The sequence below is a fragment of the Phyllostomus discolor genome, chromosome 1, assembly GCF_004126475.2.
Source record: "Phyllostomus discolor isolate MPI-MPIP mPhyDis1 chromosome 1, mPhyDis1.pri.v3, whole genome shotgun sequence".
Taxonomy (NCBI): domain Eukaryota; kingdom Metazoa; phylum Chordata; class Mammalia; order Chiroptera; family Phyllostomidae; genus Phyllostomus; species Phyllostomus discolor.
The window spans coordinates 133272971-133288589 of NC_040903.2; the positions used below are offsets into that span (position 1 = coordinate 133272971).

A 15619-nucleotide genomic window follows, 5' to 3' on the forward strand; every position below is an offset into this window, starting at 1 on the left:
TGTTTCCACATGTGCCTTGTGCGTTTTGACTATTAACTCTCATTCCTCAGAACTTATCTATGGATATTTCTTCAGAGGGAGTTTGCAAAGATTTGTACATGTTTCTCCATTCACCTGAGATCACTTACTGACACTGGACCACTGTAAAACCTTAGCTTGTGGTTTTTCAGGTTTTAAACCTGCTCAAGGCTCTGCTTATGGTTACATATTCTTAGGGTATCTTTATTTCCCCTTTCTACCCAACACTGAGCTCCAAACATGCAGATTTCTGTGCTTCTTTCTTCGCGCTACCCTTTCCACATTAAAAGTATAGCTTTTTGGAGTCCTAGTCTTTTAGAGGGCACTTACCACATTGGGTAGGAACCTCGGTTTTATGTCGTATCTCTCTCACCCTGCCTCATAGTCAAGCAGGAGCTCAAGACCCACTAGTGTTGGGCAGATCTGTTGCTTTATGACTTGAACTCATTGTATACATCTTCACTCTCCCAGCTCTATTAAAATTTCTTAAAGGTGGGGACCATCGAATAGATTTGTTTCGTATCTTCTAAAGTGCTACACATAGGGGGAACAGTGTAAAGTAACTTGCAAAGTAACGTGCCCAAGCTCCCATGGGGAACTAGTACTCACCTCAAGGCAGACTGACTCTAGAGCCCACATTCTCTTAACCATTATGCGACTGCCCAGGAGGTTTTAGTTGAGGATAATAATAGGAAATATAGCATGAATAGGACCAAATGATGTATGGAGCTCTTATATACCTTGTAGAATTTTAATATGATGTGGTAGGCCCTTTGTAATTACATATAATTTCTTAGGAAAACTAAGGTGGTAGCAATATTAAAGATTAATTAAAGATAGAAATCACATGCCATTATAGAATGATAGATTGGCTAGAGTAAAGGCATCTAGTCAGATGACTCTATAAATTTTTAGCCCAGAAGACAAATGGATGCTGTTGTTAATGGTAGAAGGTTTCAAATGTTTCTACAGAAATATTGGTGTTGAAAGTTCATTAACATTTTTTATTTACCTCATTTTAAAAATAATTTTTAGAGATAGGAGACTATGTTGTCTTTTGTTGGCATTTATACATAATTGAAATTTTTCAGTAACAGCTATATTGAGGTATAATTCACATATGAAATTCATCCTTTTAACGTATATAATCAGTGTTTTTTAGTATATTCACAGTTGTAGAGCCATCCACTACTATTTATTTTCAGAACATTTTATCAGCCCCAAAAGAAACCTCATATATGAGTAATATTTAACTGAAAGCAATTTTTCATCTGAAACTGAGGAAGTAAATCCTTGATTCAAATGAATAGTACCTCTCTTGTAACCACATTTTGCCAGTTTTCTAAATTAGATCAAGATTTATTACAGAAATTAGATTGAGAGCACATTGCTAAGTTACTTAAGTCTTGACATCCCCAAGCATTTGATGTACAGATTTAAAATAAACAAGATGTGGCTCAGCAAATATTTTCTTTAATGTAAGGCTTTGTTTTTAATATCAACATGGTATTTTTGTTAAATGTTACAAGAGAAGAGCTGTAAAATTTATCCTGTTTAAACTACCAAGAAAGTAGTTCTAGGAGATGTCTGGGGTTTGCTTTAGAAACTTTAATCATTCTTCCTTTTCATTTAAGATGCCAGTGACAGTGGGCGCTCTTATAGAACAGTCCTGGACCGTTGGAGAGAGTCTCTTCTTTCTTCTTCTAGTCTGTCCCAAGTCTTTCTTCACCTCTCCACCTTGGATCGTAGTGTGATATGGTCTAAATCCATACTGAATGCTCGTTGTAAGATCTGCCGAAAGAAGGGCGATGCCGAAAACATGGTACTTTGTGATGGCTGTGATCGGGGGTCACCATACCTACTGTGTTCGACCAAAGCTCAAGGTATTTTTTTCTTCTTCTAAGTCTCAGATTAGAATTGAGACATTGAGATTTTGAATGACAGGTGATTAATGAACATTTATGTGATTCATCAGACTGTGCCTGAAGGAGATTGGTTTTGTCCAGAGTGTCGGCCAAAGCAACGTTCTAGAAGGCTCTCCTCTAGACAGAGGCCATCCTTGGAAAGCGATGAAGAGATGGAAGACAGTATGGAAGGTGAGGATGAGGACATTGATGGTGATGATGAAGAGGGTCAAAGTGAGGATGAAGAATATGAGCTAGAACAAGAGGAAGATGACTCTCAAGAAGAGGAAGAAGTCAGGTAAGCCCTAACATGCAATAAAATGAGGGTTCGTGAATGTTAACTAGACAGTCTGTGACTACTGAAATACAAATGGAGTGGTCAGGGTTCATCATCTTTTTTAAACTAGTATGTAATACAGTAGCTTGAAGTTAACCATGCTGTATGTATTACGAACATTTGAATTTTCCCCAAGAAAATATAGTAGCTGTGTGAGCTTAGCCAGATCATAAAATCAAATATGAGTTCAAGTTTGGACAGGAATACCAATCAGGCCCACATTGATGTTGATTTTACTTAATTTTTTATCTAGAGCAGCAAATCAACAGTCCAGAGGATATTTATGAGATAAAGATGGAAGGCACTTCTCAATGCCTCTCTTACTTTTACAAAGACTTAGTTATACCCAAATTTTGGTGATCTTGGCAGTCTATACAGAGAGAGAAATGTCAGGAAGCATATTATATTTTTATACTCCTATCACATCAGCATCCAGAAACAACCTCTATACTACCAGATAATGAAAAATTCTACAACTGAGCAAAGTATGTCACCCATGTGTAACCAATGTGTTTAGGGTCTGGTTTTTCTACTGTGCCAGTGATGGGGCAGTTTCCCTTATTTGTCCCTAAAACCTTCCCCCTTCTAATATTTGAACCCCATTCATGTGGAATCAGGAAAGTGAATATGAAGCAACCTAAAACTAACGAAGTACAAAAAGGCCACAGTCTGAGGAAGGTAAATAGAGAGAACCACCCCACTGGTTTGAAACAAATTATTGGTTTTTTAATAGCTCCAACTAGCAGGAGCCATATTTCCTATAGCTTAAAAGGGCAATATTATGTTAAGTGTAAAGATGATAAAGAATTTGGAAAATTCTTGGAGATATTTTAGGGAAACTGGAAGTCCGGGTATATGAGGAGATGGATAGATGGGGGACTTAATGGAGTTATTTCATTCCTGTCTACAACTTAAATACAACTAAAAGATTGAATCTAGTTTTGTATTTTCCAGTAGAATAAAGATGGCTTGGTATTTAGGAACAAAAGATTTAAAGCCTATTTTAGTTTGTTGGGGTTTTTTATTTAAACCCTCACTCAAGGATATGTTTATTCATTTTAGAGGGGGGAGAGAGAAACATCAATGTGAAACAGAAACATCCATCAGTTGCCGCCCATAGGCACCCTGACTGGGGATTGAACCTGCAACCTTTTGGTGTAATGGATGACATTCCAACCAACCAAGCCACCTGGCCAGAGCTTAAGGCCTATTTTAATGGCAGCTTTTGACAGAAACTGTAGGTTACCTCAGTATCAGTGATAATAAGGAAAGAAAAGATTTGCATTTTAAGATTAGTTCATCATTCTTTAAGTTTTACAACATGATTAAATCTATTTATTGGTTCTTCTATAGATTTTATTATCGTTTATCACAATTTAGGCTTTGATTTTCATGATGATGATCTGGAGTTCCTAAGAAAATAATAAATATTCCCTTTGCATTACAAAAAAATATATAGCCCTGATTGGTATAGCTCAGTGGATTGAGCGTGGGCTGTGGACCAAAGGATCTCCACTTTCCATTCCCAATCAAGGCACGTGCTTGGGTTGTGGGCCAGGTCCCCATTGGAGGCCATGTGAGAGGCAACCACACATTGATATTTCTCTCTTTCTCTTTCTCCTTCCCTTCCCCTCTCTCTAAAAATAAAATAAATAAAATCTTTAAATACATAAACATACACATACATATATATAAAAACACAGTTGAGATTTCCACTAAAATTTTATTGGCTTTAAGTTTAAAGAATTGAGCCAGGATAAGTCTCAGTAATACAGAAAAGTAATATGTAGAACTCATTGGCTGAATACTAGGGAAAAGAATAGAAGTAGTTGTATATTTATTATGGCTCTGTACAATAATCATGTTTTCTCACAATATTTATAGCCCACCAAAACGAGGAAGACCACAAGTTAGATTGTCAATTAAAACAAGAGGGAGACTTAACTCTTCTTTTTCAAGTCGTGGCCAGCGAGATCCTAGAAGATACACTTCAAGGAGTCAGCAGAGTACACCAAGAACAACTGTTTCTTCTAAAGCTACTGGTAGAAGCCTAAGAAAGATAAAGTCTGCTCCTCCTACAGAAACTAAATCCTTAAAAATTGCCAGTCGTTCTACTCGCCAGAGTCATGGCCCATTACAACGAGATGTATTCGTGGAACTACTTAGTCCTCGTAGAAAACGCAGAAGCAGAAGAAGTGCTAATAGTACACCAGAAAATAGTCCCTCCTTCCCTAACTTCAGAGTCATTGCCACAAAGCCAACTGAGCTGTCAAGATCTCTAAATGTTGCTTCAAAACTTTCTCTCCAAGATAGTGAATCCAAGAGAAGGGGCAGAAAAAGACAATCTCCAGGTATGAGGAAGTCTGATTTAAAGTATCCTTACCTAAGAAAATTGAATAATTTGGAAAAATTAAGTGTTGAGATACTTTGGATTACTTTTTAAAGGTTGTCACTAAGATATACAGAGTTTTAGGGAACAGCCAGACCTGAGTGAAGCACAATATTCATTGAAGGGAAGGAATAGCTATTTGGGGAATAAAGGTAAACTGTATTACTAGTATTTCTACTAGTAGAACAGCATGGTTGTGAGAAATTTGCAGTGTTGTTTTTGTTTTATTGTGGTTCAAGTACAATTGTCTCCATTTTTACCCCACCACGCCCCCTTTGGCCTTGTCCATGTGTTCTTCATACATGTTTCTTGATGGCCCCCCCCTTACAATCCCCTGTTCTCCCTCTCCCCTCCTCTCTGGTTACTGTCAGGTTGTTCTTTATTTCAATGTCTCTGGCAGTGTTCTGTTTTTAATGGAGAGACTTGGCCAACATTTGAACAGATTCAATATACCACATTATAATACATTTCATTCTCTTCCACCTTAAGACACACATACTCATTATCTTCTCGACAAGCTTTGGGTTATTTGGTAAGGTTTCCTTTTGATATACTGAATTTGGGGCAGTAGAGAGTTGGGGGCAGTCATATTGTTAGAGAGTGATCACAGCCTATCTAATTCTGATCATTGTTATTTATAGTAACTTTATCCATGTAATAATCTCTTTATTCGTTTCTCTTTAATCCTTTTTTTCCTTTAATGTCATTAGTAATAAAAACTTTATTTCCAAAAATGAAGCGAAACATAAAATGCTACTATCCTTGAAGAACTGTAGATAGGTTGTATTACATTATTCAAAACAATGACAGGAGTAAAGAATTTTGGTGACACAATGGGATATAACTAGTCTGTTTTTTTAGTCACCATTTGTCAGGTTTGGGGGGTAAGTATCAGGTAACTTTACACCAAGATCTAATTAGATGTTCTTATCTCTTTATGTGTTTTGCTTTTCCCTGAATCTGAACTCCAAACTAGTGCACATGAAACATTTTATTCAAAACTCTGCTGAAAAAAAATATTTTGTTAATATTTTGTGAAGTCACTGAGTCTAAGGACATATAAAGGGGGAATCTTGGGGAGGGGTGGGAGCAGGGGGCTGGACTGGGAGTAAAAAGGAGAAAACTATTTGAACAATTATTAAATAAAATTTTTAAAAGGGGGGATGTGTGAATTTACATTTAAATAGAAAATTTGAATTCATATGTAGATTATACTACTACCCTTTTCTACTAATTTGTATACCTTACATTTCATTATATACCTTAGAGTTTCTGAGAAAGCATCTTGCTTCAAGAAAATTCCCCATATAAAATTAAAGTTATAAAAATAATCTTCATTATTGAGAATTATTTTTCACTATGCAAGGCAATTTACAAAGAGGTCTCGTTTCTAGATCTGAAGAGATAATTTTCCTATTAATGTGTTTTAGGAAATAGTGGAGCATTGCTTACTGTGATTTTACTATAGTTGAAGACATATTTTTAATAAAACAGTGAAAAATCTACAGACTTTGTGTTCTAGAATTTTCTTTGTATTATACTCATTTTACAATCTGTTCCCAATGACTGTTTAATGCAATTGAAATTTTTTAATATCAGAAGGAAATAATGACTATTTGGTAGAGATTTTCATACCTCAAAATATGTTAGTTTAATATCTCAGTGCCTAGATTGTCACTTTTGTCTGAATTTAGTTTGTATTTATATGCCCTGTTTAGCTTGTAGTGATCAAATATTTTCTTTGTCATCATCTGAAAATAATTTAATTATTTATTTAGAATCATCTCCTATGACACTGAATCGAAGAAGTTCAGGCCGACAAGGAGGAGTTCATGAACTGTCTGCTTTTGAGCAACTTATTATAGAATTGGTACGGCATGATGACAGCTGGCCTTTTTTGAAACTTGTTTCTAAAATCCAGGTAATATTTCTAGACTTTGTAAAATGTATCCCTGTATATTATTTTATTTAGTCTACATGGCAGTTTTGAGACAGTCCAAACACCTATTAATTACTATGTACTTTTTTTAAACACTTGAAAAGTTGGTCTCAGTATTGGAAAAAATGAAATTAGATATCATAGTCTCCTCAGTCCCTTCTAATTCTGTGACTGATTCTTATACGTGATGACAATGTGTTGTATAGCCCCAATGTTTTTATTCAGGGTAATGAATCTGAATAGAGTTAATTCATCCGAGTACCGAGTACCGTTATTGGTATTTCTCTTATGTAAAACAGTGGTTCTCAAATTTCAGCATACTCCAGAATCACCTGGAGAGCTTGTTAAAACACAGATTACCGGTGCATCCCAGAGTTGTTGATTCACTAGGGCAGGGATGATGCCCAATCATAACTGACAAATCCCCAGGTAATGCTGATGGTGCTGGTCCAAAGACCACAGTTTTGAGAACATTGATTTAAAAACTAAGTACTCTTCAATGACAGAGATGACCTAACCTAACTAAGGGATTAGAGTTTGTGCTGTAGCTGTTTATACATTTGACCCTTGAACAATATAGGTTTGAACTACAAGGGTCCACTTATATGTGGATTGTTTTCAATATATATTGGAAAATTCTTTGGAGATTTTCTTACTACCCTGTAGCAATTATATTGATTACACTAGGCTACCATAAAGCAACCGTATTGCTGCTGCTTTGTCACCAATATATGAATCATACCTGTAAATAAATATGAGTTTCTTCACATTTTTTTCATATTTGATGTCTAGTGTTAGTAATATATATATAACATCCACAGGGTTTTGTATCATGTAAGACAATACTGATGTAGGTACTGACAGGTGATTCATCTCATAAATAGATGGTGTAAAATTATGACATCAATAAATGGCTACAGTACTGTATGTTTTATTTCTATTTATTATGCTATTACAGTTTTCTCAATTTTCCTTTATCCCCCCACTGCCCTGCCCCTCCTACCCTCCAGCACCACCCCCCGTTAGTTCATGTCCATGGGTATATATGTAAGTTCTTTGAGTTCTCAGTTTCCTATACCATTTTTTATCTCTCCCCATCTATTTTATGCCAAACTAATTATGCTTCTTCTTCCCTCTACCTTTCCCTCCTATTCCTCTCTTCCCCCTCCCCATTGAAATCCCTCCATGTGATGCCCATTTCTCTGATTCTGTTCCTGTTCTAGTTGTTCGCTTAGTTTTTGTTTTCATTGTTTTTCTTTTCTTTTAGGTTCATTTGTTGATAGTTGTGAGTTGTCGTTTTATTGTTCGTATTTTTTATTTTCATTTTCTTTTAGATAAGTCCCTTTAACGTTTCATATCATAAGGGCTTGGTGATGATGAACTCCTTTAACTTGACCTTATCTGGGAAGCACTTTATCTGCCCTTCCACTCTAAATGAAAGCTTTGGTGGACAGATTAATCTTGGATGTAGGTCCTTGCCTTTCATGACTTGGAAGACTTCTTTCCAGCCCCTTCTTGCCTGCAAGGTCTCTTTTGAGAAATCAGCTGACAGTCTGATGGGAACTCCTTTGTAGATGACTCCCTCCATTTCTCTTGCTGCTTTTAGGATTCTCTCTTTATATTTAATCTTGGGTAACTTGATGATGTGCCTTGGTGTATTCTTCTTTGGGTCCAACTTCTTTGGGACTCTCTGGCTTCCTGGAAGTCTATTTCCTTCACCAGATTGGGGACGTTTTCCTTCATTATTTGTTCAAATAAGTTTCAATTTCTTGCTGTTGTTCTTTTCCTTCTGGCACCCCTATAATTCAGATATTGGAAAGTTTCAGGTTGTCCCAGGGTTCCCAAGTCTCTCTTCATTTTTTTTGAATTCTTGTTTCTTCATGCTGTTCCAGTTGGATGTTTATTTTTCCCTTTCGTTCTGAATCATTGCTTTGAGTCCTGGTTTCCTTCCGGTCACTGTTGGTTCCCTGAATATTTTGCCTTATTTCATTTTGGGTATCTTTCATTTGTTTTTTCATTTTTTGACTAAGCTCAGTCAGTTCTGTTAGCACTTTGATTACCAGGGCTTTAAATTCTCCATCAGATAGATTGGTTATCTCCTCATCGCTTAGCTCTTTCTGGAATTTTGCTCTTTCATTTGGGCCATATTTCTTTGTCTTGGTGCACCTGATAAGTTGTAAGGGGGTGGTGCAACCCTCCTTGCTGCCTGTGGGGGAGGGGCCAAAGAGGGGACAGTGCAGCTTCCCTGCTCTTCTCTAGCGCACTTTCCAATGGACTCTTGTGAAACGGAGTTTCTCCCACCACAGCAACTGCCGCTGTAGTTCACAGTCAGCTCTGAGTCTCAGTTTCACCTTCAGCCACCCTGCTCACTTGTGCAGTCTACCGCCTCGCCATGGGTTCTTACTGGTCTGGTTGTTCTGGTTGACTTTTTCTTTAATTCCTTGATTGTTGGAATTCCATGCAGTTTGGTTTACTGGCACTTCTGGTTGTTTACTGATTTCAGGTTGGTTGTTATCCTCCTTTCAGTTGTGCAAGGAAGCAAAGGGTTTCTACCTATGCCTCCATCTTGGCCAGAACTCCAATCAAATATGTACAATACTTTAAATGAATCATCCTAATGATTAGCTTTTTTCTTTAATTAACCTTGGTTTCAAACTTTATTCCCAAGCTTCTTCAGCTTAATTAGCTGCAAAAATGATTTGTGTAGAAGCAAAAACCAAAAGGAGCTGCAGTGTCCAAGGGACTAGGACACAGGTGGCAAACACAAGGCCTGAGGGCCAAACCTGGCCTCCACCTTGTTTTATCCTGCCCCGCACCTTGTTTCTGCCCAGTGGCAGCACCGAGCTCTCACTTAACTGTTAAGGAGTAGTTACATTTATACAGTCCTAAGATATTCAGCCCTTTGAAGGCAACCATGAGGCTGATGTGGCTCCCAGTGAAAATGAGTTCGACACCTCTGGCTAGGGCTTAAAAATATTAGAGACCTAGATTTTATCAGATCCATAAACAAAATTTGAAAAAGCAGTCATACATAATGTAAAATAGCAGCTCCCAGTAGCTTCTTCAAGTTCATCTTCTTCACAAGTTGACTCAATTCAGTTTGCTTAATTCTTGGAAGCCTCATAAAAATTCTCCACAAGATCTGGAACTTCATCATCATCATCCTCTCATGTAGCAAGTGGTGCTTTTCCATCCACAGATTGTTTGGGCAGAGCTTCAGCGAGTCTTCTTAAACTAGTCAGACTGTCTGCACCACACCGATTTAAGATGCTAGGTGACATTTCTGTCAGCTGCTTTGTCTCAACATGGCTCTAAGGGTGAAAGTGTTTGCTAGAGATGCCTGAACTTTAGGATTGTTAAACTGGATCACTTTTCCTTGGTTTGTGAACATTATTTACCTCTTCAATACCAGAGATATTGTTTACCCCTATTTCTTTAAGGAGAACTGAAGTTTTTTATCATCTGCTGTAACTGTTCTGTGAACCACCTTCTTCTTTCTATGAGCAGTGCCTTTCCCACCAATGCGCACTTGTGCCTGCAGTTTGGCGAGTTTCTCTCGGTTCATGATAGTTTCTTTCATCTTGGAGAGAAAGCAGGGCTGCTCAGGGGACTAGGGTTGGCGCGCAAGGGGCCTTTGGCAGACCAGCTGAGAATTCTGATTATCTTGATAACATTTTCTTTTCTCTAGCTAACTTTACTGTAAAAATACAGTGTATGATCTTGGCCAGGTGGCTCAGTTGGTTGGTGTGTTGTCTGTCCTATACACCAAAATGTTGCAAGTTCGATTCCCAATTGGGGCACGAATGGGAGGCAACCAATCAAGGTTTTCTCTCACATCAATGTTTTTTTCTCTCTCTCTCTTAACCTTCTCTCTCTCTAAAAATCAAGAAAAAATAGCCCTGGCTATTGTGGCTTAGTGGATTGAGTATCGACCTGTGAAACAAAGGGTCACCAATTCGATTCCCAGTCAGGGCACACTCCTGAATTGCAGGCCAGGGTGTGTGAGAGGCAACCAGTTGATGTTTCTCTCCCTCTCTTTCTCTCTCCCTTCTTCTCTCTCTAAAGATAAATAAAATCTTAAGAAAAGTAAACAGCCCTGGCTGGCGTAGCTCAGTGGATTGAGCACGGGCTGCGAACCAAAGCATCGCAGGTTCAATTCCCAGTCAGGGTACATGCCTGGGTTGCAGGCCACAGACCCCAGCAACCACACATTGATGTTTCTCTCTCTCTTTCTCCCTCCCTTCCCTCTCTAAAAATAAAATAAAATCTTTAAAAAAGAAAAGTAAACAAATAAAATCAATAAAAATAACCTCAGATGGGGATTTTTAAAAATACAGTAATAATAAATACATATAATGTGTGAAACATGTGTTAATTGACTGTTTAGGTTAGTGGTAAGGTTTCTAGTCAGCAGTAGGCTTTTAGTAGTTAAGCTTTGGGAGATTCAAAAGTTATACACAGATTTTTGACTGCAGTGGGTTGATGCCCCTAGCCCTCACATTGTTTTGAGTCAAATATATATGGCAGAATGTGATATGCTATAGCAGAGATAGGACAGTGTTATGACACTATAATAGAAGTTATATAAAGCTCTTTCAGAAATAAAGAAGAGAAACGGATATTGGTTTGAGCATTTCAGAGGAAAGGAATAGCAGAACTACTTATTGAAGAACTGTTTAGTCTGGTCATTGAATAAGATGGAATTTCAACAGTGAGAACTGGAATAAGGCAATTTCAAGAAGAGGGGACAATAAAATTGAAGACCTAGAAATGAGAATTTGGGAAATGATGGGTAGTTTGAATGGTGCAGACTAGTTGGACACAACTAGATTATAAAGTGCCTCACTTGTCAGTGTTAGGTGAAGGTTTCTAAATTTAAAAAAATGACATCATCAGAATTCTACTTGAGATTTCTAGAGCAAGAATGTAAAGAATTAATTAACATTGAGTAGCATCTTGTAAAAATTGAATCTCAATTTGACTCGATTCATTTTTCCTGAGTTCTTATGCTCAATTAAGTTTTGTTGCATATATTTTTATTTTTCATTACAAATGGAGTAATGCTCATTAAATAAATTTTTACAAATTTATGTATTTATATAGAGAGATAGAGACAGCACACAAAACCATTATCTTTTTCTTTTCAGAATAAACTGACACTTTTTGTAGCATCAAATAGACTTTTACAGCATTAAATGACTGAAATGTAGTATTCAGAGGTTAATATGTTGTTGCTTTTCAGTGCAGAACCTTCATGTATTTGACCACTTATCTCTGATAGATTTTATACAAGAGAAATAATACTCGAATTATTTTACAGGTCCCAGACTACTATGACATCATCAAAAAGCCCATTGCCTTAAATATAATTCGTGAAAAGGTGAACAAATGTGAATATAAATTCGCATGTAAGTAATTTAAATTTTTTCTATGTTTTTGTTTAGAGAGGTAGAAGCTGTTTTTCTTTGTATATGATGCATATGATGTAGCTATGTAGATAGCATCCTAAAAAGTCCTTAAAATGTTTATCCATGTATACACAGTGGTGAGAGATGGATGGGGATTGAATGAGTGAAAGGTATTTTATAGAATCTGATCTTAATAGAAGTTATTTATTGAAACTGTGCAATTATACCTAATTACTACATTTTGCGGACCATAAGGCGCACCTACGTATTAGAGGAGGAAAATAGGGAAAAAAATTTTGAAGCAAAAAATGTGGTAAAATATTTAACAACATAAAAAACATAATATTTCACCAATGTAAATATAAACAGAACTCAACAGCAGCATTAACAACCATTAATCCTCCCAAAGGGGGGAGATGTGCATCTTAGAATCCGAAAAATACTACATAATTGCAGTTTCACTAAAACAGTTTTAAAGTATTTGTAGTCAGTTTTAAGCTTCAGTTCTGCTAACCTTGTTTTCATTCTTCAATGTCTATAAAGAAAAAAGTGGACTTCTGTCTCTTGATGACATTTCTAGACATAATACAAACAAAAATTTTACTTAAAATTCTGTACTTTCATTTTAATCTCATTTGTTTTTTTCTTTCTAGCTGAGTTTATTGATGACATTGAGTTAATGTTTTCAAACTGCTTTGAGTACAACCCTCGTAACACAAGTGAAGCAAAAGCTGGAACAAGACTCCAAGCATTTTTCCATATTCAGGCTCAAAAACTTGGACTTCACATCACACCTGGGAACGTGGATCAAGTTAGCACGCCACCACCTGCAAAAAAATCACGAATCTAATTTTGTCCTTCTAAAGGATATATTTAAGGAAAACAAATTGTTCGTGAAGTGAAACATTAAATCATGCTATAAAGCACACATATATGTATAAAGCAATAACAACTGAGTGACCACTTTGGAGTGTGGCCTGCACTATATTCTCAATTTTAATATTAAGCACTCAGGAGAATGTAGGAAAGATTTCCTTTGCTACAGTTTTGTTCAGTATCTAATAAGTTTGATAGATATATTGGATACAGTACTGGTTTACAGAGGTTTTTGTACATTTTGAGATCATTCATGTGTCCTAATATTTAGAAAATATTTTTTTGTCTATGATTTATTTTGTCATTGACGACTTATCTTAGACATGTGGTATTAAGGAAGATTTATCTACACAGTTTATAAACTGTTATATTGCACAGTTTATAAAAAAGGTCTATGTGTAAGAATTTTTTAATGAGCACATTCTTTCAACACTACACATGAATGAATCTGATTTTATACCCTTGAAGTGCTGTACCAGTGCTGGCTGGAGATATTAAGTCTGAGTTTATTAACTAGATATTTATTTAGATACAGAGTAATTTGTGAATTTGTTTTGTATTTATAAAATTTGTACCTTGAAAATGTTCTTTAATTTTTTAAACATTTTATTGTTTTTGTTTTATATCTCTTAACTTCCTTAATGATCAATAAAAGGTAACACCCTCCCTTTTCCCTGAGAGTTCTTCCAGTTTTGCAGAACTGTATTATAAGTTTCTATGTACAACTTTTAAGTGTACAAATAAAGTGATACATTTTTTCAAGTATTCTGAATTTCTGGAATTTTTCTAAATCAGAATTGGACTTCTCCACATGATACATAGGAACCAATGTTTTATTGTACCTGAATCTTTTGAACAGTGGTTTGTATCTTTTTCTGCCCCAGCCCTTGAGGAGTGAGATACCTCCCATCAGTAACAGTAGACATTCTATGGCAAGGATTCTCATTAAAGTGAGGAAAGTAAGTTCAGACTTGGTTAAGAACACCACTCTGGAAATTTTTTTTTAAATAAAGTGCTATACCTTTGGTGTGGAAGACATAGAGGGGCGTTGGTTTTGTAGGAGTAGCTTTTCCTTATTTGGGAAGTTACCCCTCTTTACTTTCATTTCTTTCTCAGATACTTTGAGATTATAAAATTTTCCAGATTCTTTGCATGAGTATGTTCATATCTATGAATTTAGTAAATTTGTAATCATTTCATATGCCAATAACCAAATCTCTTTAAAATTTTATTTAGCATTTAAGCACTCAGAAGGGATTTCTAAAATATAATCATTTTAAAGTAAATTATCTAATTACTTAATATTCTTTATTTGTTAATGTTAATAACAAGTAACTTTTATATTTGCTTTTCTTCTACAAAAGATACATCAGTTGGTTGCCCTTCACATACCCCCACCTGGAGACCTGGCCCGCAACCCAGGCATGTGCCCTGACTGGGGATCATACCCATGACCTTTTGGTTCACAGGCTGGCAGTCAATCCACTGAGCCACACCAGCCAGGATTTATTTTGTTTTTTAGTTCCACATAAAAGTAAAATCATATGACATTTGTTTTTTCTTTCTATGGTTTATTTTACTCAGCACAATACCCTTCAAGGTTGTACAACCTGTGGCCCACAGGCTGCATGCAGCCCAGATGGCTATGAATGTGGCCCAACACAAAACTTTAAATTTACTTAAAACCATTTTTTTGTGCTCATCAGTTTTCATCAGTGTTTGTGCATTTAATGTGTGGCCCAAGATAACTCTTCTTCCAGTGTGGCCTAAAGACACCAAAAGGTTAGGTGCCCCTGCCTAGATCCATCCATGTTGTTCCAGATGGCAAGATTTCATTTCTTTTTATGGCTGAATAATATTCCACTGTATAGACAGTGGTTGGCAAAAGTAGGTTTACAGTCATGAGTACACAAAACTATTTTTCTTATTATTTGTATTACAAACTGTAAACCTATTTTTGCCCATCCTTATATGTACCACAGCTTCTTTATCTGTTTATCTATTGGTAGTTTGCATTCATATTTTAGGTATTGTAAATAATACTGAAATAGACATAGGGATGCATGTCTTTTCGATTTAGCGTTTTGGGTTCCTTCAGATGAAATACCCAGAAGCAGGATTGCAGGGTCCTTTTTCATTTCTTCTTACAGCCTTTGTTTGAAAATCCATTTTTTGTTTATAGAGGAGAAGGGACGGAGAAAGAGATGGAGAGAAACATCAATGTGTGGTTGCCTCTCACGCACCCACTACTGGGGACCTAGCCCACAACCCAAGCATGTGCCCTGACTGGAAGTCAAACTAGTGACCCTTTGATTTGTAGGATGGCACTCAATCCACTGAGCCACATCAGCCAGGGCTAAAGTCTATTTTTGTCTGGTATAACAATTGTTATCCCTGCTTCTTTTGTTTTTTACCCTTTTTCACGAAATACTTTTTTCCATCCCTTTACTCTAGTCCGTGTGTGTCTCTCAGACTGAAGTGAGTCTCTTGCAGAGAATATGTAAAGATCTTGTTTTATCCATTCAGTCAGCATATATCTTTTGATAGAAACATTTAATCCATTTACATTTAAAGTGATGTTGATAGATACCTAGTTATTGCCATTCTATTCTTATTTTTGTCATTTTTGTTTCTTCTTAAAGACCCTTTAATGTTTCTCGTAATACTGGTTTGGTGGTGATGAACTTCTTTAGCTGTTTCTTGCCTGGGAAGCACTTTATCTGCCCTTCAGTTCTAAATGATAGCTTT

At 36.4% G+C, this 15619-nt stretch overlaps 1 protein-coding gene and 1 pseudogene across 1 annotated transcript in view; one reads left to right on the plus strand and one right to left on the minus strand.

Annotated features, from left to right (window-relative positions):
• BAZ1A (bromodomain adjacent to zinc finger domain 1A) overlaps positions 1 to 13640 on the plus strand; it is an 84678-nt gene extending 71038 nt beyond the window's left edge. Inside the window, 7 exon segments of the mRNA XM_028508285.2 lie at positions 1653 to 1864; positions 1866 to 1901; positions 1994 to 2220; positions 4144 to 4610; positions 6427 to 6569; positions 11908 to 11995; positions 12649 to 13640. Coding sequence (XP_028364086.1) covers positions 1653 to 1864; positions 1866 to 1901; positions 1994 to 2220; positions 4144 to 4610; positions 6427 to 6569; positions 11908 to 11995; positions 12649 to 12845 — 1370 coding nt within the window. The 3' untranslated portion in view covers positions 12846 to 13640.
• Positions 9683 to 10297, minus strand: LOC114493431 (annotated as a pseudogene).
• Positions 13641 to 15619: the final 1979 nt, after the last annotated feature.